This window comes from Capsella rubella, unplaced genomic scaffold, assembly GCF_000375325.1.
Source record: "Capsella rubella cultivar Monte Gargano unplaced genomic scaffold, Caprub1_0 scaffold_8, whole genome shotgun sequence".
Classification (NCBI taxonomy): domain Eukaryota; kingdom Viridiplantae; phylum Streptophyta; class Magnoliopsida; order Brassicales; family Brassicaceae; genus Capsella; species Capsella rubella.
In genome coordinates this window covers 1248461-1271559 of record NW_006238916.1, presented here as the reverse complement: position 1 = coordinate 1271559, position 23099 = coordinate 1248461, and the positions used below count along the sequence as shown (strand labels likewise).

At 33.7% G+C, this 23099-nt stretch overlaps 5 protein-coding genes across 9 annotated transcripts; 1 reads left to right on the top strand and 4 right to left on the bottom strand.

Annotated features, from left to right (window-relative positions):
• Positions 1-4167: 4167 nt before the first annotated feature.
• LOC17876081 (putative F-box/FBD/LRR-repeat protein At5g44950) lies at positions 4168-5193 on the bottom strand. Its single transcript, XM_006281556.1, has one exon. The coding sequence runs from the start codon at positions 5191-5193 to the stop codon at positions 4168-4170; it is 1026 nt and encodes a 341-aa protein (XP_006281618.1).
• Positions 5194-6252: 1059 nt separating this feature from the next.
• LOC17875270 (fe(2+) transport protein 1) lies at positions 6253-7568 on the bottom strand. Of its 2 annotated transcripts, XM_023788138.1 has the most exons (4): positions 7103-7568; positions 6954-7057; positions 6729-6878; positions 6253-6647 (listed from the first exon to the last, which is right to left on the bottom strand). In XM_023788138.1, the coding sequence occupies exons 1-4, from the start codon at positions 7566-7568 to the stop codon at positions 6342-6344; spliced, it is 1026 nt and encodes a 341-aa protein (XP_023643906.1). In that variant the 3' UTR covers positions 6253-6341. The 2 variants fall into 2 exon arrangements, with proteins under 2 accessions (XP_023643906.1, XP_006282128.1); XM_006282066.2 differs by having other exon boundaries at positions 6954-7568.
• Positions 7569-9079: 1511 nt separating this feature from the next.
• LOC17876776 (probable zinc transporter 8) lies at positions 9080-10563 on the bottom strand. Its single transcript, XM_023790284.1, has 3 exons — positions 9976-10563; positions 9710-9859; positions 9080-9430 (listed from the first exon to the last, which is right to left on the bottom strand). Exons 1-3 carry the CDS (start codon positions 10561-10563, stop codon positions 9125-9127), a joined length of 1044 nt encoding a protein of 347 aa, XP_023646052.1. The 3' UTR covers positions 9080-9124.
• A 6350-nt stretch (positions 10564-16913) lies between these two features.
• Positions 16914-19676, top strand: LOC17875929 (regulatory protein NPR3). Of its 2 annotated transcripts, none has more exons than XM_006280167.2 (4): positions 16914-18005; positions 18113-18860; positions 18934-19134; positions 19226-19676. In XM_006280167.2, the coding sequence occupies exons 1-4, from the start codon at positions 17472-17474 to the stop codon at positions 19480-19482; spliced, it is 1740 nt and encodes a 579-aa protein (XP_006280229.1). In that variant the 5' UTR covers positions 16914-17471; the 3' UTR covers positions 19483-19676. The 2 variants fall into 2 exon arrangements, with proteins under 2 accessions (XP_006280229.1, XP_023637075.1); XM_023781307.1 differs by having other exon boundaries at positions 16914-18014.
• A 115-nt stretch (positions 19677-19791) lies between these two features.
• Positions 19792-22278, bottom strand: LOC17877065 (transcription termination factor MTEF18, mitochondrial). 3 transcript variants are annotated; one of them, XM_023781299.1, is made up of 2 exons: positions 22204-22278; positions 19792-22099 (listed from the first exon to the last, which is right to left on the bottom strand). In XM_023781299.1, the coding sequence occupies exon 2, from the start codon at positions 22091-22093 to the stop codon at positions 20333-20335; it is 1761 nt and encodes a 586-aa protein (XP_023637067.1). In that variant the 5' UTR covers positions 22094-22099; positions 22204-22278; the 3' UTR covers positions 19792-20332. The 3 variants fall into 3 exon arrangements, with proteins under 3 accessions (XP_023637067.1, XP_023637069.1, XP_023637072.1); XM_023781301.1 differs by having other exon boundaries at positions 22223-22276; XM_023781304.1 differs by lacking the exon at positions 22204-22278 and having other exon boundaries at positions 19792-20222; positions 20324-22196.
• Positions 22279-23099: the final 821 nt, after the last annotated feature.

The window sequence follows — 23099 nt, the reverse complement described above, 5'->3', positions numbered from 1 at the left end:
GCTTGGAATCACCAAAGTTCCTCCAGCTTGAGGGGGCATGTAGGTGATGAATATGGAAAGGATAGATGAGTCTTTCATAATAACCTAGTCTCACTTGTATTCTCAGTATATATGTTGTAATAGCCTCATTTGTGAATATATCTTTGGACATTCTATCTTATATTTTATGCAATTCAAAGTTTCATTATTACTTGTCGTCTTATACAAAATTGTGGAGTCGTATCTTATGCAGTGCATATAGACAAAAGAAGAGACCCCATAAGCTTTGTTTTTTTAGATAACCAGAATAAATGTGTATATATCAGAAACGCAGAACGATGAATACGATGTGTGAATTCACGATTTACGATGATTTCGTCCAAGAAACGTTACAATGTCGCTATCCAAAAAAAATTATAAAGTATATTGTTTTCCTCATAATGCGTCCAACAACTTTTACATTTCGGTATTTGGTTAGATGATGATGATTCACATGCATTCACACATCTTTTGACTAAAAGTCTAAAACCCTATTCGCTTAAAACATTTCCATAACTTGATCTTAATTAACGATAATTATATACTCTAATCGGGTACAATTTTGTTGAACAAAAGAAGGTAAATATCATATTATGTTCTTATTCGTATGAAAATGTTAAACAAGATACATTAATATGAAATGAATATGAATTAAAGAATAAATTAAATAGGGCAACTATATTCTCATTAATACCACTAAAATAAGTGTTTTTTTCTAAAAATACTACTAAATTATTTGTTTTTTTTCCAAAAATATAACAAAACTACTCAAAATCTTGAACACTAAATCCAAACCTAAAAAATAATTATACAACCTTACATATCAATTTTATGCATATGATATTTTTGCAAATTTTTTTTTTTTTGTGATATTTTTGGAAAAAATAAACAAATAGTGGTTTTTGGAAAAAAAATGGTATTTTAATGAATTTCTCAATTAAATATATATGTAGGTTGCAAAAATTTAGGCATATGAAGTGACTTGAAAATATCAAATAAGACACTTGTATAAAAATCAAATGAGTATTCTTTATTAAAGAAACCAAATTATGTGTAAGTAATCAAAACTTAAGCAAATGAATTGGTTTGGAAAATGGTTTAGGTTTAGGTGGATCGGACACTGCATTTGGTGATATGTTCAAATTAGAATAGTCGTGTTCATGTAACTTATATATGTAGACTACATTAGTTACATTATGTAGTGATAATATATCTTCCATACGTTTTCGGGAATAAAGCATGACTTGTTCCATCGTTATAGTTGTTTCTTGCAAATGGTGGAGTCGATGACAAGATGTGTCACATGTGTGGGATCATTCTAGCTAGATTTCTGTAATAACGATTCAAGGTTGCTAGTTTTGTTCGAAACGTAGATCTTTCATAGACTTTTCATAGTCGATGACACATTATGACAAGATGTGTTGGGATCGGAAGACTTAGTTAGATCCTACTACATAAAATTCAGTATATACAAAGTATTGTGTGCCTTTGTAAAAATGCCAATGGGCTGTTTCTGTAAAGGGGCCATTATGGACCAAAACCATTGAACAGACCAATATGGTTGTTGTTTGGATATTAATATTGTACCTACTAATTTTGAATTCCTTTGATATAACGAAGGAAGAAACCAACCGACACAGATTAAAAACTCGAGAATGAGAGATACCAACCGAGCAAAGTGTTTGATTCACGTATTTATTATATTGTCAATCACTGGCCTAAGTTAGCCTCCCCAAAAAGTAGATTTAGCTCCTAAGTATTGGTTCCATTTTAGTAAATTGTAATGACATATATGTTTTATATATAATACATATTACCCTTTTTTAACGTATGATTATCCAATGTTTGAAGCATTCTATATATGTATATTTTTTTTTTGCTAAAAGTGTAAATATTTATTAAAATGAAAATGTTTAGGTTTACAATCATGAATTTTAAACCTATAGAATTGGTCCCATGGCAAAAAAAAGATAAAAACATGGAAGCAAATTTCAATCAGTCCATCGACTCAACCTATGCAGTGAAGCAAACGGTGTCAGATGAAGTGATACATGATTATGAAGATCCTCCAAAATAAGCTACTGAAGAAAAAAACTGACGATAGAGATTGAAAAGACGACAAAGACGAAGACCCCTAGTAATGGAAGCCTTTCACAGGAGGTCCAAGGACTGAGCTGTCAACGGCGCAAGTCTGAATGCCCTCGATCACAGACTCCCCCTTCATCATGTGAGAGTGGCGCTTCGAACTAATCCATGAGCGATCTCAGATTGGAACCACACAAACCAATGTATTGCGATTGGCACTAGCTCCCTCTACCAAATACATTCCCCGTAGTCGGCTAGCACAGAGCAAAAATATTGCAATACAAAACAACACCAAAAGACCCATTAGTCTTACTAACTCCTCCAGAACCTAGGGAAAACGCGATGACAAACTAGACTCCATCCAAAGCCAAAGAAAGTCAAGTAAGCAACAAGTGAGGATCCCAACAAAACCCTTTAGAAAGGCAAAGTAAACGAAATGTGAATTGACCAGAGAAGAAAGAATGGGGAGGAACAAGACCACCACCGGCAGCCACTACTACCCCAAACTACTCCGCTAAAGCTGCTACAAGAAAGCAACAAACTTAGACGACAACTAAAACCTTACGCCACCGAGAACGCAATCACCCAGCAAAGCTTTAAAATCCAAAAGACGTTCAGCCACTCATTGACCCGAGAAAGACTCCGCTGTCACTGAGAAACATCATGACAACCTCAGACCTGTTGCCTCACGAAACCACCATACCGTGCCTCGAGAAAGAGAAGTACACGATTCTAGGTCCGTCGACGAAGAACTAGACCAGCTCCTTCCATGGCGAGGAAGAAGAAATCGAGCCAAACACCACACAACACTTTACCCAACTCCCCAATCTGAGACTTCCGGCGAGTAGCAGACACCAAACCAAAACCTAGCAAAGAGGCAAGAATCTGAAATTCGATGACACGGAACCATCTCATAAACAGATTCGCCGGAGCTAACCACCGTGAGGGAAGTCCGGAGCCCCTCCACAATCTCCACGAAACCACAACCACAAACCAAACGACTCAATACTAACTCGCTTAGAGAGACGACCACCAAGGGCAACCTTCTGAAGCCATCAAAACGAGGTGTCCTCGGGCCACAACTCGAAGCAACGTTCAGCCGCCGCGTCTCTCCTAGCCACTACGAGAAGATTGAGATCTGATTTACCACCGCCTGGAGAACGAGAAGGCACAGATACGGTGAGCCACCACAAACCATTGACGGAGACATCTGACGGAGAGGAAAGACCAAAGCTAAAAAAAAAAGGTGAGGCCCTCTCCGACGCCGGAAAAACACGTCGGAGAGGCGGAGGAGTTGCAGATGTGAGGGAGAAACAAGAAAAATAGGTTTGAGAGAGAAGTCGCCCGCGCGTGCATCTTACGCGCTCGACTTCGTGGTTTTTGTTTTCAGCATTCTATATGTTTTATACAAAAATTTTCTATATATTTTATACAAAATTTTCGTTTACATTTTTCAATTTTGAATATACTTCATGTTACTGTCTATTTAGATAGCATTGTGTAGTTACACTTAGGGCCTAAAGCTTTTACACCATGCTTTGTCATGCGGTCTTATAAGGATAATCATTTGCTTGTTATACTGTTTTAAATTAATTTATCGAAATTTTAATATCAAAACTCCATTAATTCACAATTATTCATCACACGACAATTCTTGCTCTTTACATAATTAACAAGATCGTTGTATTATCATAGCTAGACTACACTAGAAATTCCATTGTTTGAGACAGGAATCGAATCCAAAACTGGTGAAATCATTGACTATTGGGTCAAAGGGCTTGCACACCAGCCTAGATTAAATAGACAATATTTTAAAAGAACCTCTGTTAAATACTTTTGGTGGGAGACTAAGATTCAAACAATTTCATAAAGCATCGCATATTTTGTAACATATAGAATTAAAAAAAAAACTACAATTAAATTCTTCCTTAACCAATGTTTTTTCTAAAGTTAAACAAACCTAAAATGAATAATTGCAATCTTTAATTATGATAATTCCTACACTAATGTTGAATGAAAAAATAGTCTCATGTACATGTTCTCACCAGCATCATCAGTTGCGTGTCAATCAAAGATAACTTGACATGTGGGAGAAAGCTTTGTGGATGTAAGAAGCTTCTTGTAGCTCTCTAGCTCTTGGTTGGTTACACAAGGATGTGTGAAACTTAGAGTCAGTTTCTTGAGGACTGCTGAATTCTCAAGAAAGTAATTCACTAGTTTGATCCCATTTTCCTCCTTCATTATCAGTCTGTTAATCTTAACATATTCAAGCGTTGATATCAAACACTGTGGCACATTGGTAAAATCATCAGTTTCCTCTCGCGTCGGCGAATCAGAAAAGTCCTCCAAGAAGATATAATCGGTATTCGGACTGTATTGATATGGCCTCCTTCGAAAGTCCTGCCTAAAATCATTGTTCTTTGGCTTTGGCTTTGGCTTTGGAAAGTCAAAGGTAAGATCTTCAAGAAGAGGCGAGGCTGAGATGAGCATCTTTATGATCAAAAGACTATTGTAATAAATGTTTGTTAGATGCATCATCTTGAGATTAGGTAGAGAAGCACCAAACTCGGGATCCTCATCAAGCCCTACGTTTGCAAGCTTTAAAGACACCAATGTCTTGCTCGTATAAACACACTCGGGCATGTTATAGGTTGTTACCCGAGGCATTCTTTCGGACAAATGGGCCTCTAGATGTTGAACCCCGCGATGGATCGCCTCGGCTATCAAATCCCTAACTCCATGTTTATAGAAGATGGAATCAATATACCTTACCTTTTTAATTTCTTGAGAAAAGTCCAAAAAAGTGATCTCTCGCATATCTTCGACATTATTATAAGAGGAACACTTTATGTTGAAACTTTCCAGGCGTGATCCACGGTTAAGCTCCACAAATCTAAGAATTAACCAGGAGATGGCTTTTCTTTGAAGACAGAACTGAAGTTTGGTTAAGTCCAACACGGGAACCTTTAGACAGAGAAATTCCCATCTCTTCGATAAAACGCTCGTCTTAACCGAATCTTCGATCAAAAGGTACGAGAGTATGTGAGTTAGTAAAGAATCTGGCAGTGTGCTGATTCTATCAAGCTCCATGATCCTATATCAAACTCGAATCAGACCTGAAGAAGTAACCTTCAAGTTTGATTTGCCGGCAGGTAGGGTTTTAAGAACTAAAACTAGAATAGTCAAGTTTCTCGAACATTATATATGAGAATAACTTGAGCTTCTCTTTATCAATCGGGCTTGTTTTACCCCATAATAAGCCCACTGATTCGTTATTGGAACAGATAGCAACAACAATTTCATCCGACATGCGTATTTTTGATTTTCCAATGGATTTCCATCAATATTATGTCGGCCAAACAAATTAATGAAGATCCCACATCGACAACTTTTAAAGATCTAATCAAGTATATAAAGAAGCATGAGTTGTTGTATTAGTAACCAATTGGCTTTGAGAAGAGAAAGCTTATGAGTCGTCTTCTGTGTGGAATCATAACCCTTGTATCCAATAGGATTCATACAATTAACAAATGGGTAAATAAATGATTCTATAAGTGGGAGAACACCATGAGCCAAAGCCAATTGGTATTTTTTGTTTAATCAGGACTTACGAGAGAAGAAAAATTAAACTACACGTATTGGGAAGAAAAGATGATAGTCAGACCATGCAAATAAATAAGAACATAGCCATTGTAAGAGTATCTTATATTAGATCTTTCTTTTGCAAATTTTAGAGTATCTTAGCTCCTAAGATCTCACCAATAATGGTGCCCTAAGACCAAGATGATATCCCAAGTCGAGAGGCAGCTAGATTCGATTATTTGGCAAAAGAGAGGCAGCTAGATTCGATTATTTTTACTAGGTTTGATTGTTCGGGTAAACAGTTTGTTCAATTTTGGATGTTTAGGTTAGAAACTAAATGTTTCAAACTGAATAAAATTAGAGTTCGGTTTGGTTTGGACTTTGGAGGTCTCAACTTTTGATTTTGTACGATGCACCGCTTTGTCAAATCAACAATACTTTATGCACCAAAAGTGACATCTCAGAAAGAAAGTTTCAGAAGGTAACCATTTTTATTATATAAGATATGTAAGTAAACAACAAAGAAAAGAAAAACAAAAAAAACCTTCACACCACACACTGAGAAACCAAACAACATTTTCTAAAACCGAACATATAAGTTTGGTTAATTAACCAAACTCTTTTAGGATATGAACACCAACATTACTGATAAGTTTCTAAGCCCATTTGGCGAGGATTGACATTCCACCGCAGCCGAGTAAAGCGGCAAAGAAACACTTGATCTGAAGCTTGATGCTGCCTTGGAGCTTTGGTCCCATGAACTCAGCCGCTAGAAGGTCGACGAGGGCCATGTATATGAGCAGTCCTGCTGAGCAAGCGTTAAGCAGCCCGACCGTGATCAATGCGGTCGGGCTATTATCCCTATAAATGCTCGACAATGCCATCCCTAAAACGATCCCAAATGGCGTTGTAACCGCGAAAAAGAAGGCCATCACAAACTTTTTCACATTCGTATACTCCGCCTATTCACAAATTACAACATTTTTATCTTAGTAAAGATTAATGCAACACTTCAATAAAGATGTATTTACAGATTTAATTACCTGGAGGATGCAGCCGCCAAGGCCCATGCCTTCAAACATTTGATGGAAGCAAAGAGCTGCAATAAGACCTTTAATGGTGCATGTATCATTTGTTGCACCTAGGGATAGTCCAATAACTACGGAGTGAACTATAATTCCAAGCTCCAGCACCTATCATATACTAAATTGTTAAGCAATTTTGTTAAAACTTATATCACTACATTTATGTATGGTGGACTTACGTACCATAGCAATGACACGGTACCGCAATAACTGTGACGAACCATCATCTTTATTAGTTAATGCAACGCCATGACCATGACTATGGCCATGAGTTATCATCGGATTGGCTCTCTCCTGATCACCGTTACTAGCAGCAGGCACGATCTCACTACCATTCTTGCTAGAGTAGAAGCTAGTGGCCATGGAGTCAATGGCTAGAGTGATGAGGCCCGACAACATAGCGACAAATCCTGTGAAAGGAAACTTATGCCATGGATCGTCCTCTAAGCATTCTGAAGACAACATCTCGAAAGAATCCGGTAAAACGTGCATGAAACTTGTTCCTAATATGATCCCGGACGCGAAAGCCTTAACGATCGTGAAAATGTTTCCGTCCGGATGGAGGAAAGGAACGTACCGGCTGAAGAGAGGAGCCGAGACACCGATCATGCTGGTCACGAGGATGGCTACAATGGAGATGATTTTTAGAGGTAAGGCTTTAGCCTTGTTGACGCATGGATTATTTGACTCGGCTTCACATTCTTCCGGTGCCGTTGACACAACCGGAGATACGATAAAACTGGCAAGAATTAGGACAAAGAAGAAGAGCTTCATGAATGTTGTAGCCGAAGCTGCCATTGTTTTAGTTTTAGAATCTTCTTTTTGTTTTTGTTTTGTTTCAAGTGTTTTGTGCTCTTTTGGATTCTGTTTTGGCTTGCTTACGACTTATGCTTATATAGGAGAAAAAGTGGGCATGCTATTCCCATGCCACAATTTTGCTGACGTTGAAAATATTTCTTCTTAATACGGAAATAATTAAGGAGTTGGCTAAATAACTTATTTTGTTAATGTAGGGATTTGGTGAAATTGCAATATTCTTGCTCACGTACGTAATAAGGTGTACGGACCTTGCCTTTTCACAAGTCGTACAACGCGTACGGTCGTTTATACGAAGAGAACAATTAATTAATTGGGATTTTGATAATGAATGTAGTGTAAACTAATACTACTTACTCATATATATATTTTTGTTTACAGAATTCAACTAATTGTTATATACACAACTCTTTCAAAAATATTGCAAGGTTGACAAAAACAAAATCATAAAATAGATAATAAACTTGTACGGAATTTTTGGTGGGTACGTTCCTTTAAAATATACTGCTAAAATTTTGGCTGTGACTTTTATTTTAAAACATAAAAAGTAAAGGTCATTGTGAGTTTAAGGGGGGTGTATTTAAAGTGAAATTTCAAGTGATTTGTAAAAAGTTTACAAATCCACTGTTATTCAAACATGAATTTTGGCTTTTAATGATTTTGAAGGATTTCAGAGGATTTGGGAGGATTTCTTTAGTTAAAAATACAGAAATCCAAATCCCATGGTTTTTGGTGAGATTTGAAAGGATTTTACAAAAATCATATGAATTTCCCTAAAATCATCAAAATCATTTAAAAACCCAATAAAATTCAAATCTCTTAAAATTCTATTTTGAATACTCCCCTCTAAATGTTTAATGTTCCAAGAAAAATTTAAAATGAAGGATACAAATTTTTTTGTTAATAACTAAAATATTAAGGGTGAGTGTTGTAAAGTACTAATTTCTCTATCTAAAACAAAGTAAAGATAGTAACGCAACTGGTTATGTCTAATTAGATTTGTCAATCATCCTAAAAGCTAAAGATTTGGAATGAGAGAAACGCGAGACTGTACTGATCCAAATCCCAAGACTTCAACGTCATGAATAATCATTCAACCGCAACAAAACTTCTCACCGTTCGTCACTCGAAAATTCGGAATCAGTATCATTGATCAATATATCTCTCCTATATCATTTGGTTCAGCCATTTTCTAAATGCTCATGTTTTATCTACAAGGTATTATTTGATCACACCTTACTCATGTATACCACTTTTTATTGGAAATATTTGTAACCCGACGATAAAGTCAAATATATTTTGGCTATAGAATTTCAACAAACCAACAAAATGGGTTATAAGAGATGAATATTGTTCTCCAGATAATGCAAAATTCAATTGTTAACTCACAATACAAAAAAAGACAAACAAACTATGAGAATAAAAGCATAATCGCTTGAAAATCACATTTTCTTATAAAGATACAGAAAATATAGTATTTACACTCACTGCAATATAGTTACATTTTCATAAAAATCGAAAGTTAAAATTTGAAGTGTTTACGCCCACTTGGCGAGGACTGACATTCCACCACAACCGAGCAAAGCCGCCACGAAGCAATTAAGCTGAAGTTTGACGCTTCCTTGGAGCATAGATCCCATAAACTCTGCGGCTAGAAGATCTACAAGTGCCATGTAAATGAGCAATCCTGCAGAACATGCATTGAGTAGTCCTACCGTGACTAATGCTGTTGGACTGTTGTCTTTGTAAACGCTCGACAAGGCTATACCAAGAGCTATTCCAAAAGGTGTTGTAACCGCAAAGAAGAAGGCCATTACAAATTTCTTCACATTTGTATACTCTGCCTGTTCAAAAATAGATTTTTATGTATTTCTCAAAACGTACGTTATATGTTTCTCCATCATATCATATGGTTATTTAATTACTTCTTTTTTCTTGAAAGAAATTATTTTAAAATACAACTACAAGTAGTAGCATAATGTTTTTTAATACTATTCCTGAATCTTTATGTTTGTGTAATTATGGTCAACAAAAGAAGAATGTTATGGTATTATAGTTGTTATTAGTTTTGAATATAAATATTTACATATTAATACATATTCATGATATAAAACAGTTTGTACCTGGAGGATGCAGCCACCGAGACCCATGCCTTCGAACATCTGATGGAAGCAAAGAGCTGCAATAAGACCTTTAATGGTGCATGTATCGTTGGTTGCACCTAGGGATAGTCCAATGACTACGGAGTGAACTATAATTCCAAGCTCCAACACCTGAATTTAGACATATGATTTCTTCATATTCGAATCAAATATTTAAAAGTTATAGTACCTTGAAAATATATATGTTGAACCAATTTAGCAAAACGAGCTTGTAATGGAACACTAACCATGGCGATAACTCGATACCGCAAAAGTTGTTTTGAGCAAGTAGAGCTACGTTCTTTAGTTGTTATAGGCAAGTGATCGATTTGAATTATCATCGGAGTAGTCCTGTCTTCGCTGTCGTCAGCAACAGTTTTCTTGGTGTAGAGACTTGTAGCAATAGAGTCAATAGCGAGAGTTACAAGACCAGACAACATAGCGACAAATCCTGTGAAAGGAAACTTGTGCCAAGGGTTGTCTTCAAGACATGGAGAAGACAACATCTCGAAAGAATCAGGCAAAACGTGCATGAAACCAGTTCCTAAGATGATCCCGGACGCAAAACACTTGATGATCATAAAGATTTTACCATCTGGATGCAAGAAAGTGACATATCGGCTAAAGAGAGGAGCCGTGACTCCTATCATGCTCGTCAGTAAGATGGCAACGATCGCTAAGATTTTGAGGGGTAAGGCTTTGGTTTTGTCGATGCAAGAGTCTGTTGGATTAGTCTCGCATTCTTTTGGAACGGTCGAGATCACCGGAGAGATTGCGAAGGAGATTAGGAGGAGTACGAGGAAGATTTGATTCATGTGTTGTGTAGTTGTAGCCATTTTAGTAACAAGAAAATGATATATGTGTAATGTCTTGTTATTTTGATTCACTACTCATATTAATAGAGACTATAAAGTGATGGCTGTTGTTACTTATGTTAGTATATTGACATGCGTATATTATTCGTTTTATAAAAAGGAAGATTATAAAAACGCATGACACACGAGTTGAAATATTTGGTTGGAGATAGATCAGTCTGTTTTAATTATAGTGTAATTTTCTATAAAAAAAACATATATAAGAGTATATTAAATATACCAAACATAACTGATGTTATATTATATAGTTATATAATAGTGTTATATATATATTCTCTATTTGCACATTTCATTCTGGCTAGGCTCACGCCGATCGATGGATTAAGCTTTCCTTCATGCTTTTTGGATTGTTAACAAGTCAACGTTAATCTATAAAGACTAAAATAAAGTTTCACTAATCTTATAAGACTAGAAAGAACTTTGATCAGGTTTCACACACATATAATAATGTGAGTTTAAGACTAGGATAAAAGTTACTAGTTGTCAAATGAGTGGTAACATCTAATAATAAAAATTGTTAAGTCGATTTAATAAAAAAATTGCTATGAATATTAGCTTGGATTCATCGTAAATAGGGGAAATATAGATGTTTCAACTTTCAAAACGAATCAGTAATAATTGCTGAACAAAACTTTTTGAAAGGATAAATGTGAAGTATATAATCGAATGTAACGGACCTAAACCCCAAATAATCAAAATCCTTTTTAAAACAAGATCAATCAAAATTGGGCTTGACCACATCAGAAAAGCCTGTTACAGAATTGGGCCACTTATTTTCTATAACCGTAATTTCTTTTTTCTTTCGTTCTCGACGCCACGACCTGCAAACATTACTTACACGTAGCACGACAAAAGACCCGTGGCATAATAAATTTAGAGTATTATTTATACAAAGCCAAGAAATATTATAATCTTTTTGGAAACGTAGCCGAGAAGGATGAAAACTTTTATATAAACAAAATCAGCAAGTTTAAAGAAAATATCTTGAACAAAAACTTAATTAACAAAAAATAATTTTTTCTAATAATCAAAATAAAATAACAAACTTATAAACATAAAATCTAGGAATATTATCATCTTGCTTTTTTCTTCTTTAATTTACTGGTTATTTCTAAAGTCAGAAATTAATTTAAATATATCTAAAAGTAAAGACGTTAAACTAAAATTTTTGTTTCGTAATCCGATTCTCGTTTGAGAATTTGAAAAATTCAAAATTAGATATCTTGATCTATCTAAAATAGTAAGATGATTACTTTAATTAAGAAAATTGTAACCGCTAAAATTTTACATGTGATCACACTAATTTATATAACGTCTACTTAATATAAGATTTTTAAAAGATTGTTTTCTTTCCTTCTTTCCTTATAAAGTAAAAAACCAAAATTACAGTTCTTTGCATGGAAATAACTTAGTTAAAAAGAAAAAAACTGTGTTTATTTTCTGCAAAATTTTTAACAAAGAAAACTATGTATTTTTTTCTATACCAATTGATAAAAGAAATATTGTATATACAGAAAACTCAAATGTATATAACAGTCGGACTTCATGTCTTATATATATAAAACATCTTTATAGTTTTCAAGAACATAATATTATATTCAAATTATTGTGTTATATATATACTTTTTATACAAGAAGGAGACTTTTATAGGACTGTGTATACAATAATTATTCAAGTGTGCGTAGCTTCTCAGCAGAAGCAACACCGACACCGATCGTCTGATCCATATCCACCGCTTCATTGGGATGTTTTGATCATGCATGGTTACTATATATATATTTTTCTCGTAACATGCTTATGGATATTGAGTAATTTACAATTTAAGAATGTTATTTTTTTCTTCTTTACTTTTTTACTTTTGATCGTCAAATTTGACTTTTCTTCCATGAAAAACTAAAAAAAGTTTACCGTCAATATATAAATTTACATAGAAATTTAAAAACTTAGTTTTGTCAAAGTCAAGTTTGCTTTCCACCCCTTTTTATGAGTATCGTTATTTCTTGTAATTGGCTTTAACGCATTACTAAGTAATTTGTAAGATTGTATGAAAGGAAATTGAAAATTTAAGTTTCACTTTTCATTGATAAATGTAAACGGTTAAATCTTTTAATCTAAATTTTTTTTTAAAAAACTAAAGAAAAAAACTCATTTTCTAATATTATTTTTCAAAAATTTATTTTTTCCTAAATTTCATATAAAAATACCTCTAAAATTTTGAAATGTACTGATCAATTAAATTCATTAAAATTTAATTATAGGTTCAGTGTCATGATTTGTGTTACCAAATATTATACTGTTTTAAAGAATTTCTAAATTATTTAAACATTCTTTTAAAAAGTTACCAAATGATGTACATACATATAAGAAAATATTATAAATATAATAGAATTTGTGTAGAGCATATCATCATTACATACCCATATAAATATTCCCTTTTTTACATCTATATAAACAAACATAACTTCACAACTTCAAATTACAAAAAGAGTAAAATTAAAATCTTTTTCAATTTTTTTTTTCCATTCAACATCTCGATTATTTTGTATTTTAAGTTTTTAGTTGTATTTTCATTTACTATTAAATTAAATATTTGTTTAAAGTAATTAAAAAAGTCCGCTAACTTATTTCACCTCGCCTATGAAGTTTGATTAGTAATCTTGTATTGTTTTGGTATATGATTTTGACAGTTACTAATCACCAAAGTAATATTAAAAAATGTTTTTAAAAACATTATTTTTAGTCTTCGGTATAATTTTTGTCTATTTTATATAACCTATTTCATAACCTATTTATCGTACTAATTTACAGTCTTTTTACAAACTTTGCAGGCGTTACTAATCAGACTCAAACTCATACAATAATTTAGTTGTCGTCCTTCACATACTATAAATTTTTTAAAACGTTATATACATGTAGGTCTTGAAATATGGAACTATAGGCCAACACACAAAATAATGACTTTGGTCAATCACAAATACCTATCAATAATAATAATAAAGTCGGACCACACTAAAAACAAACAAGTATATATTATTGTAATCAAAATGGTTATTTTATTCTATTTTCGAGAGTGACGTTATTGTTCAAATACGTCATCATATCACAGCAACATCAAATGATAAAAGAGAACCATACAATCATATGAAACGAACCTAAAACTCAAATAATCAAAATTACTTTTACATAAGAGCAATCAAAACTGGGATTAACCAAAGCAGAAGAGCCCATTACATCATTGGGCCTATCAATTTCTGTAAGCCGTGACTTTTTTTTGCTTCGTACGTTTTTCGGAGACACGAGTAGCAAACATTATCTGACACATCGAAAAACTCGTGGCACGATAACATATTTATGCAAAGTTCGAAAAGATCATAATTCTTCCGGAGATAAAAATGACAAAGATAGGAATCTTTTTGAAAATAAGGAGGGCGAGTTTAAAGAAAAATTTTAAAATCAAAACCTAATTAACAAAAAAACATTTTTTTGAAAATAATCAAGATATAGTACCAAACTTATAAACGTGAAAACTATGAATATTATCATATATTTTTGAAAATTTTAATTTACTGGTTACTTTCAAAATCGGAAGTTAATTTAAAGATTTGGAGAAAATAGTTAGCGAAAATTGAAATTTTAGTTTTGTAATTTTTATTTGAGAATTTAAAAACTTTAAAAATTAGAAATCATAATCTACCTTAAAATGACAAGATAAAACCTTAATAGAGAGAATTGAAAAATTCTAAAAATTTATATGTGATCACAATAATGTATATAATATAGATTTTGTTGATTTAGTCCAGTAAACAATTATTTTCTTTCTTATAAAGTGAGGACTGAAATTGCAGTTCTCATCAGCATGCAAAATAGTTTTAAAAAAAATATTTTTTTTGTTTTAATTTATTTTTGTTCTGAAAAATCTTTAACAAAGCGAAATATATATTTTTCCGATAGGAATAAAAAAAAATGTTGAATATACAGAAAACAGAAAACAAGTCGATTTTAATGGACGAAAACTCTAATATATATATCCGGACTTCATGTTAATTATATAACATTTTTATATGTTTTCAAGAACATAGTATTATATCCAAATTATTCGATATATATAATTTTTAAGAGACTAATTCTATTGGTATAAAATATTTGTTTAAGTCAGCGTAGCTTCTCAGCAGAAGCATATCCAGTCATCCACCGTTCCATTTGAGATGTTTTGATAATGGTAACTATGTTTTTCTCTAAGTAATCTATTTTACTGAATAATTTACATTTAAAGAATATTATTTATTGAATGTTAATTTTTTGGATAATTCTAAAAAATAATGCTAATTTCAGTTTTTTTTTGTCAACACTAATTTCAGTTTTTATTCCAAACTTAACACTTATTTTCCTGTTTATCAAAATTAGCACCATATATTAAAATTAAACTTTCAAAATTAAATCCTAAACTCTAAACAATAAACCATACCCTTAAAAACGATACTTTAAATATAAAATAGTTAACCCAAACTTTTTTTTTCTTAAACTTGATTTTTATTTTCTTGTGGTTTGGCTTTAACGCATTACTATATAATTTGTATCTTATGTAAAGAAGTCATAAATTTAAGTTTCAATTTTTTTAAATTTAAATGGTTTAGTTTTCAATCTAAATAAAGAGAAAGAAAATTATAATACTATTTTTGAAAATAATAATATCAGTGCTATTTATAACAATATTCCCTATAAAAATTAGTTTTAATTTGTCGGTATAACATATATCGTTTATTTTACAGTTTACACTATTTCTAACGATTTATCGTTTTAATTTAAGTTCTTTTATACAATTGTGCATACTTTACTAATCAGACTCAAACTCATACACTAATTTAGTCGTTGTCCTTCACATACTATTCGTTGTCAAAAACGTTATATACATCTAAGTCTTGAAATATGGAACTATAGGCCAACACACAAAAGAATGACTTTGGTCCATAACAAATACTATTATTAATAAAGTTCGGACCACACTACAAACAAACAAGTATACCCTATATATTATTGTGATCAAAATGATTTTTTTTTTATTTTTTTATTTTCGAAAGTGATGTTATTGTTTGTCATCGTATCACAAGCAAAATCCAAACCCAACAAGCTAACATCATCCGTATGCCGTTCGCATTTGCTTGCGTCAGTTCCTTGCCGTCATCAATCGTGACGGCTCTTTCTTAATACTATTTTTATTTTATTTTTTATTGACTTAAACCTGTTTAGTGACGACAATTAGCATAATCATTACACATTTCTTTATAGTTTATTCCCTGGATCCATACATCTTTAGTAAATTATTTATTAATCTGTACTATAGTTTTAATATTTTTAGGAAGTAACCGGTAAATTTCACGGATCTTTTGTTTATTCAGTTTTAATTGCTAAACTAATTCGTTTTCTAGCATCAAATTAATAGAGTGAATCAAATCACAAATTCTCAGTGTTTCTGTTTAAATAATATGGGAACTTTTGATTTAGCATAAAATTTTCCTTTAAATATTTATTTATTTGGAATTTAACTTTATTTTATAAACTACACATCAACGTAAATTTATTATGTTAAGACAAATATTAAAGATCAAAAACTTTTAAATTTAAAACAGTAAACTTAAACAATCACTTATTTTTTTTTATAAATCTTAAAACTAAAACTATATATTAGTTATACCCTCTTGATTCAATGGTGTTGATCAAGAGTTTAGTAATGCTTCTACTCAGGAGGTTTGGAGTTCGTACTCTAAATAGTACAATTTATTAATATTTCTGCAGATTAATGGAGATAAGTTTATAGAAAATTTCCAATGATGCACAATTATAGCCGTTCGCCATGATTCTTTCTATTGAAAGAGAAGAAAATATCCAATAGCAGCATGGAGAGAAAAATGTTCGAGATCAGTATAATTAACATGAAATGTCGTTAATAGTGAATCTAAATATCTAATACGATCGGAAGGAATTGTTCATAATAAATTTATTTTCGTAACAGTTTTTATAATCTGTAATAATTAATAAATTTAAAGAGGAGAAAAAAAAACTATATATTAAAATGGGAGAAAATGTGGAAAATGTTAGTGTGTGGCCGTCATACACGGAGAGCCTTTGGAATCATACACGTCTAGTCTTTGTTTTCTATTTGTCAACTTTTTCCAAGTCTTTCTTTATATTATTAGACCATGTTTTAAACTTAATCATCTCATGCTTAAAGTCATGTTAATTAACATTATGTAACAGGATTTATTATAAATATATCAAACTCCTTCATCTTCACATTGAAGAAAGAAGAAGAAGCTGTCCCTTTCTTTCACCATCACTTGCAAACCTGTTGTGTCCTGTTTTGTTCTCAATTTCATCACAATATTATATATCACTTCCTTCCTTGACTTTTCCTCGAAATTCTCTTTCTTTTTGATAGATCTCAATTCGGTTCTTTCCTCCGTCCAACTTTTGCCTTCTTCTTTGATCTTATCTCTTTACGATTGTGCAGATCTTATACGGTTCTTCAATCTCTTTCCCCTTCGTCTTCTCCAGATTCTTGTAGGGCTTTTGTTTTTTTGGTTCCTCTCCCAGTTTTGTTTGATTCTTCTTCCAAAGTTTCTCCTTTTTTTTCTTGGTACATTGATTCAGAGGTCCAAAGAGTAATGTTCTGTCTGAAAAATTCGGTTTTGTTTCTTTAGTTTCATAATTCAATCACCCAAGTTCACAATTTTCATCCTTTTGGTTCTGGGTTTGGTTGATTCCTTATTAGAGATGTAAATTTAGGGCCTTTGTATCTCAATTCGATCTTGAGACTTGTGTAATCTTTGATCTCCATACAGCAAAAGCAGAGGTTTTGATTGAAAAAAAAATGGCTACTTTGACTGAGCCATCATCGTCTTTAAGTTTCACATCTTCTCATTTCTCTTACGGTTCTATTGGGTCTAATCATTTCCCATCAAGTTCAGCTTCTAATCCTGAAGTTGTTAGTCTAAGCAAACTCAGCTCCAATCTTGAGCAGCTTCTTAGTAATCCAGATTGTGATTACAGCGATGCAGAGATCATTGTTGATGGTGTTCCAGTTGGTGTCCATAGATGCATTTTAGCTGCAAGAAGTAAGTTTTTCCAAGAACTGTTCAAGAAAGAAAAGAAAAACTCGAAAACTGAGAAACCAAAGTATCAGTTGAAAGAGATGTTGCCTTATGGAGCTGTTGGTCATGAAGCTTTCTTGTATTTCTTGAGTTATATCTACACTGGCAGATTAAAGCCATTTCCTTTGGAGGTTTCGACTTGTGTTGATCCAGTTTGTGCTCATGATTCTTGTCGGCCTGCCATTGATTTTGTTGTTCAATTGATGTATGCTTCATCTGTTCTCCAAGTGCCTGAGCTAGTTTCATCCTTTCAGGTGTGGAAAGTAATCTTCTTCTTTTTTTTTCTGTCTCTCTTTGTTTCTTGATTTAAAGACCTCAATGAGAGCTTAAAGGTTTTTACTTTATGTTTGTGTGTTTGCAGCGGCGGCTTTGTAACTTTGTGGAGAAGACCCTTGTTGAGAATGTTCTTCCCATTCTTATGGTTGCTTTCAATTGTAAATTGAATGACTTACTTGATCAGTGTATCGAGAGAGTGGCGAGGTCAGATCTTTACAGGTTCTGTATCGAAAAAGAGCTTCCTTCCGAAGTAGCAGAGAAGATTAAACAGATTCGTCTCAAGTCCCCACAAGACGGAGGAGAGAGCAAGGTTTCAGAGAAATTGCTTGAGAGAATCAGGAAAATTCTCAAGGCGTTGGATTCAGATGATGTTGAGCTTGTGAAGCTTCTTTTGAATGAGTCAGATATCACTCTAGATGAAGCCAATGGTCTGCATTATTCCGTGGTGTATAGTGATCCGAAAGTTGTTGCTGAGATCCTTAATCTCGGTATGGGTGATGTAAATTTCAGGAACTCCCGGGGTTACACGGTTCTTCATTTTGCTGCGATGCGTAGAGAGCCATCAATCATTATATCGCTTATCGAAAAAGGCGCCAATGCATCTGAGTTGACATCTGATGGACGCGGTGCGGTTAATATATTGAGAAGACTGACAAATCCAAAGGATTATCATACCAAAGCAGCGAAAGGGCGTGAATCTAGTAAAGCTCGGTTATGCATTGATATCTTGGAAAGACAAATCAGGAAGAATCCGATGGTTTTGGATTCACCAATGTGTTCCCTTTCTATGCCTGAAGATCTCCAAATGAGACTGTTGTACCTAGAAAAGAGAGGTAATTGACTGAAAGTTGTTAAATTCTTCTGTGTCTTTATGATATTTTTGTTAAAGCATCAACCTTTTTGCAGTGGGGCTTGCTCAGTTGTTCTTTCCAACAGAAGCTAAAGTGGCTATGGACATTGGTAATGTAGAAGGTACAAGTGAGTTCACAGGTCTGCCACCGCCTTTGAATGGATTAACCGGAAACTTGAGTCAGGTTGATTTAAACGAAACTCCTCAGATGCTAACCAAAAGACTTCTTACTCGTATGGAGGCTCTGATGAAAACAGGTTAAAAACGCTTTGCTTTTTGTGAGTTTACGCTTCTTTTTCTGCTGCTTATTTTCTCTTGACTAACTTCATTAACCATTTCATGGTGCAGTTGAGACTGGTCGGAGATTTTTTCCATATGGCTCAGAGGTTCTAGATAAGTACATGGATGAGTACATAGACGATGACATCCTCGATGATTTACGTATTGAGAAGGGATCTTCACAGGAAAGAAGATTGAAGAGAATGAGATATAGAGAGCTTAAGGATGATGTCCAAAAGGCGTATAGCAAAGACAAAGAGTCTAAGATTGCGCGGTCTTGTCTTTCTGCTTCATCCTCTCCTTCTTCTTCCATAAAAGACGTCTGAAGAACAAACCTGCACCATAAGTTAAATATAATTAGATATCTTTGTTAAAAGGGTTCTTCTTTTTGGGTTCTTCATACAGATGCTTTAGGCTCCGTTTTAATAAAGAGAGATGGATAGTTAAATGTACAGCAGTAAGATTAGGAGTGCTGACTAACACAAACCATGCTAACTATATGCAATCTTTTCTTTTGATATTTGGGTAGATTACAAGATATTCTCATATACCTGAAATTTAAACAGACAAAGACACTCCACAAAAAGATCAGGAAAAAACATGATCATTTGTAATAGCCACCTTTACATATTTACAGGCCATAGACTGATGGTGGCTAAGAGTAAAGGACAAAACCAAATGTTCCAAAAAACCTGTAATAATGCATTCTATACAGAACTGTCACAGGTATGTCCCAGTAAGCAGATGTTAGCTGATCTCTTTCGTGGGCTTGTCTGACCAATACTGTCTCCTTCAACAAAGAAAGCATTTTAAGTTGCATCATACCTCAAGTGTGCCTTTCCAACTTCGGATAGCAATAGAAGAATACTGTATCAATGAAGGACTGTGCCTTTCAAATTTATCAATCTGTTCAGTCCTGTCTAAGAATCACTTCACTGAGTTCGAACTAGCGTATGAACATTATGGTGTGAGTCACTGTTCTTTCAGCTTTCTCCAAGTCATCCCTTGTCCATTAGTTGGAATGCATATCACTACACAGTTGAATAGAGAGTTGCAATGCCACTGACTGTGAACACAGCAATGAGACAATGCTACCGATCAACAGACATCTGTAAAGATAACATTATACTGTGAAGATAACATTATATAACTGAACTGACCAGTTACCTTCACTCTTCAGGTAGATGTTTTCTTTATACTTTCCCAAGTAGCTAGACCTTGAGGGTGGGTAAGGACAAAGTATGACACAAACCGAGTATTAGAAACACCGACAATAGTGCTTAGTGTCAGCCTCGGAATTACTGCATCATTTTTCCTCAACCAAATGTACATTGAGCTCTGATGTATTCTCTCCATACTATAACACAAATATGTTGGGGACTCTACCAGGGATTCAATTGGATAACCCAAGTAACCAGTTAGCATACTTATCTTCTTTTCTACGATATCTTTCGGCCTGTTAAGTATATGAGGCGCCCGCTTAACTAGCTGAGTAACAACATTATGGTCCAAACCAGCTTTCACAAAGCAATCAAATCTCTCCTGTAGCTTATCTCCCCTCCCTTGGAACTTTTTCAGAGCCCTCACCATCTCATCAGAATTCTCTACATACCCTAGCTTCAACAAGAATGCTGTCTTCTCTGCATTCCTCAAATCCACTGAATCAAGTTGAACTCTACTATTATTAACTTTAGAAGCTAAACTGAATAATTTTAAAGGCTCTCCCTTTATAATCCGACATAACTCATCTCTTCCGATTTTTGATCTATTCCAAACAGCTCTAGGTCCTAGTATAGAGGACGAACAGATAAGCTTCATATGACACAGTAAAAAACTAACGATAAACTGCTTTTCCATTTTGATACATCTCAAGAACTTCAATGCCTCCATAATTCTTTTGACAGATTTCTCTAATAGCATCTCTGGGTTGTCTATCACTAACTTATCGATTTCATTCATCTGAAGTCCAACTTTATGAAACTTCTTAAACATAATATAAGCTTTATTGCCAGAAGCTTCACCCACCAAATCTGGATATGCTTTCAAAAGACTACTCAACTTTTCCTCTTTAAACCCAACCTTATCAAGAAGCTCCATCGTCTCAAGAATCCGGCACCAGTTATATGTTTTCCTATCAGACAAACAACGAGCAAGCCAATCACATCCTACGTTTAATCCCTTCAACTTATTAACCACAGAAACAAACTCACTATCAATGACACCAACAAGAAGCAAAGGGCAACAAGTTACAAGCTTAATAACTATAGGCTTGCTAAGAACCAAGCTCTCATAAGCTTCAAGTTTCGCTGCCAAAACTCCATTCTCGTATCCAAAAATCTCTCTTGCTTCTTTATACATACGGCCAATCTTGCCACGCGGAATCCCATAATGGCAAAGAACATGAAAGTTCTCAAACAAGATACTATCATCACTCAAAAGCGCCAAGTCACGCTGAAGGAAACGCGAAATCTCATATGGACGCAAACCCAAACTCTCGAAAAAAGGTTCAAACTCGTTGATGGGATTGTACCTTAAGTACTTGTTCAACGACCGGGATATATCCTCCTTAGGAGTATCAATCTTGGACAACAAACACAAAACAAAACGAGGGGAATTCTTACTTATATGCTCTGCATCAACAAACCTAAGAGTTCTAGTGTAATGCAAGTAATCAAAGAGAGCTTTTTGAGCTTCATTCTTCATAGCTATCGAAACCCGATTCCCGAAAACCCGTGTGGGTGATTGAGACCAATGCCGTGAAGAAGATTTACTACCACTACAGTCAAATCTACCACTCTGAAAACATCTTATTGTACTGTAAACATTATAAAGTTTGGACCTTGAAACCTTTTTTCTGTGAGTAATGGAGGAGAAAGCAATGCAGATATCGAATTGAGAAGTTCTTACTACTCTTTTCAAGAATCCGGAAAACAACATTGCAACCTTAAAAATTAAGGCAAAGAGAGGTATCAAACACACACCAATCCTAAAATCCTGAGCAAAACAGTTTCTTTCCTTATTAACTCATCGAAAGAATTGAAATTTACCAGAAAATTAACAAATTACCAAGCGATTGAATCTTCCATTTTCTTCTCTTGCTTTTGGAAAGTTTCATCCTTTTGCCCGTTTTGTGATTTTCAGTTTCAGGCGAACCAAGGATGTAAATTACTAGTAGGTCCCTGAACTCTTACTTTTCTTACTTATATTGACCAAAGATTCAGTAAGGCAAAGGTGCTCGGATACTCGAGTCACATCCGGTATTTTGGGTATTTGGATTTAGAAGTAGACGAATTGTCCAGGTAGTTTTAGATTTTAGTTTTGGATGATTTGAAGTTACAAAAACTCAAAAATTTAAATGTAGTCCAAATATGCCTAAACTAATCAGATATATCTATAGTAACTCAAAAATCTTGAGTATTTATTACCCAAATTTATCGATATATTTGGGTATATGTTCGATTTGGGTTCGATTTTCAGGTCTTGAAATTTAGAACTCATTCAATTAGTTAAAAAATTTGTGTTTGGGTTCGATTTTTCGGGTCTTAAAATTCAGAATTCGTTCAAGTATTTTAAAAAATTTAAGGTTTGGTTTCGGATCGGTTTCAATATTTTTCCATGGCCTAACGATGTGTGTGTACTTGTTTTTTTTTTCTTAGCATGGTTTTTTTCTTTGTATGTGTATATATGGTCTTCTTGTTTTATTTGCCTAAAGCTAGACGAATAAAAGATAAACCAATGGCAAATTAAACATACATTTAGTGGAAAAAACATTTGGTTTGAAATGGAGTTCTCAGGAAGGTGAATAACAATTAGATTATTCACTAAAATGTGTGCTTTTGTTTGATTTATTATTGCATACGAAGACTATGATGTACTTCTCTATTTTGTATTTTTCATTGTTTATCTCTTTGTCTTCTTTTCAAATTTTTACACAATGTGTATC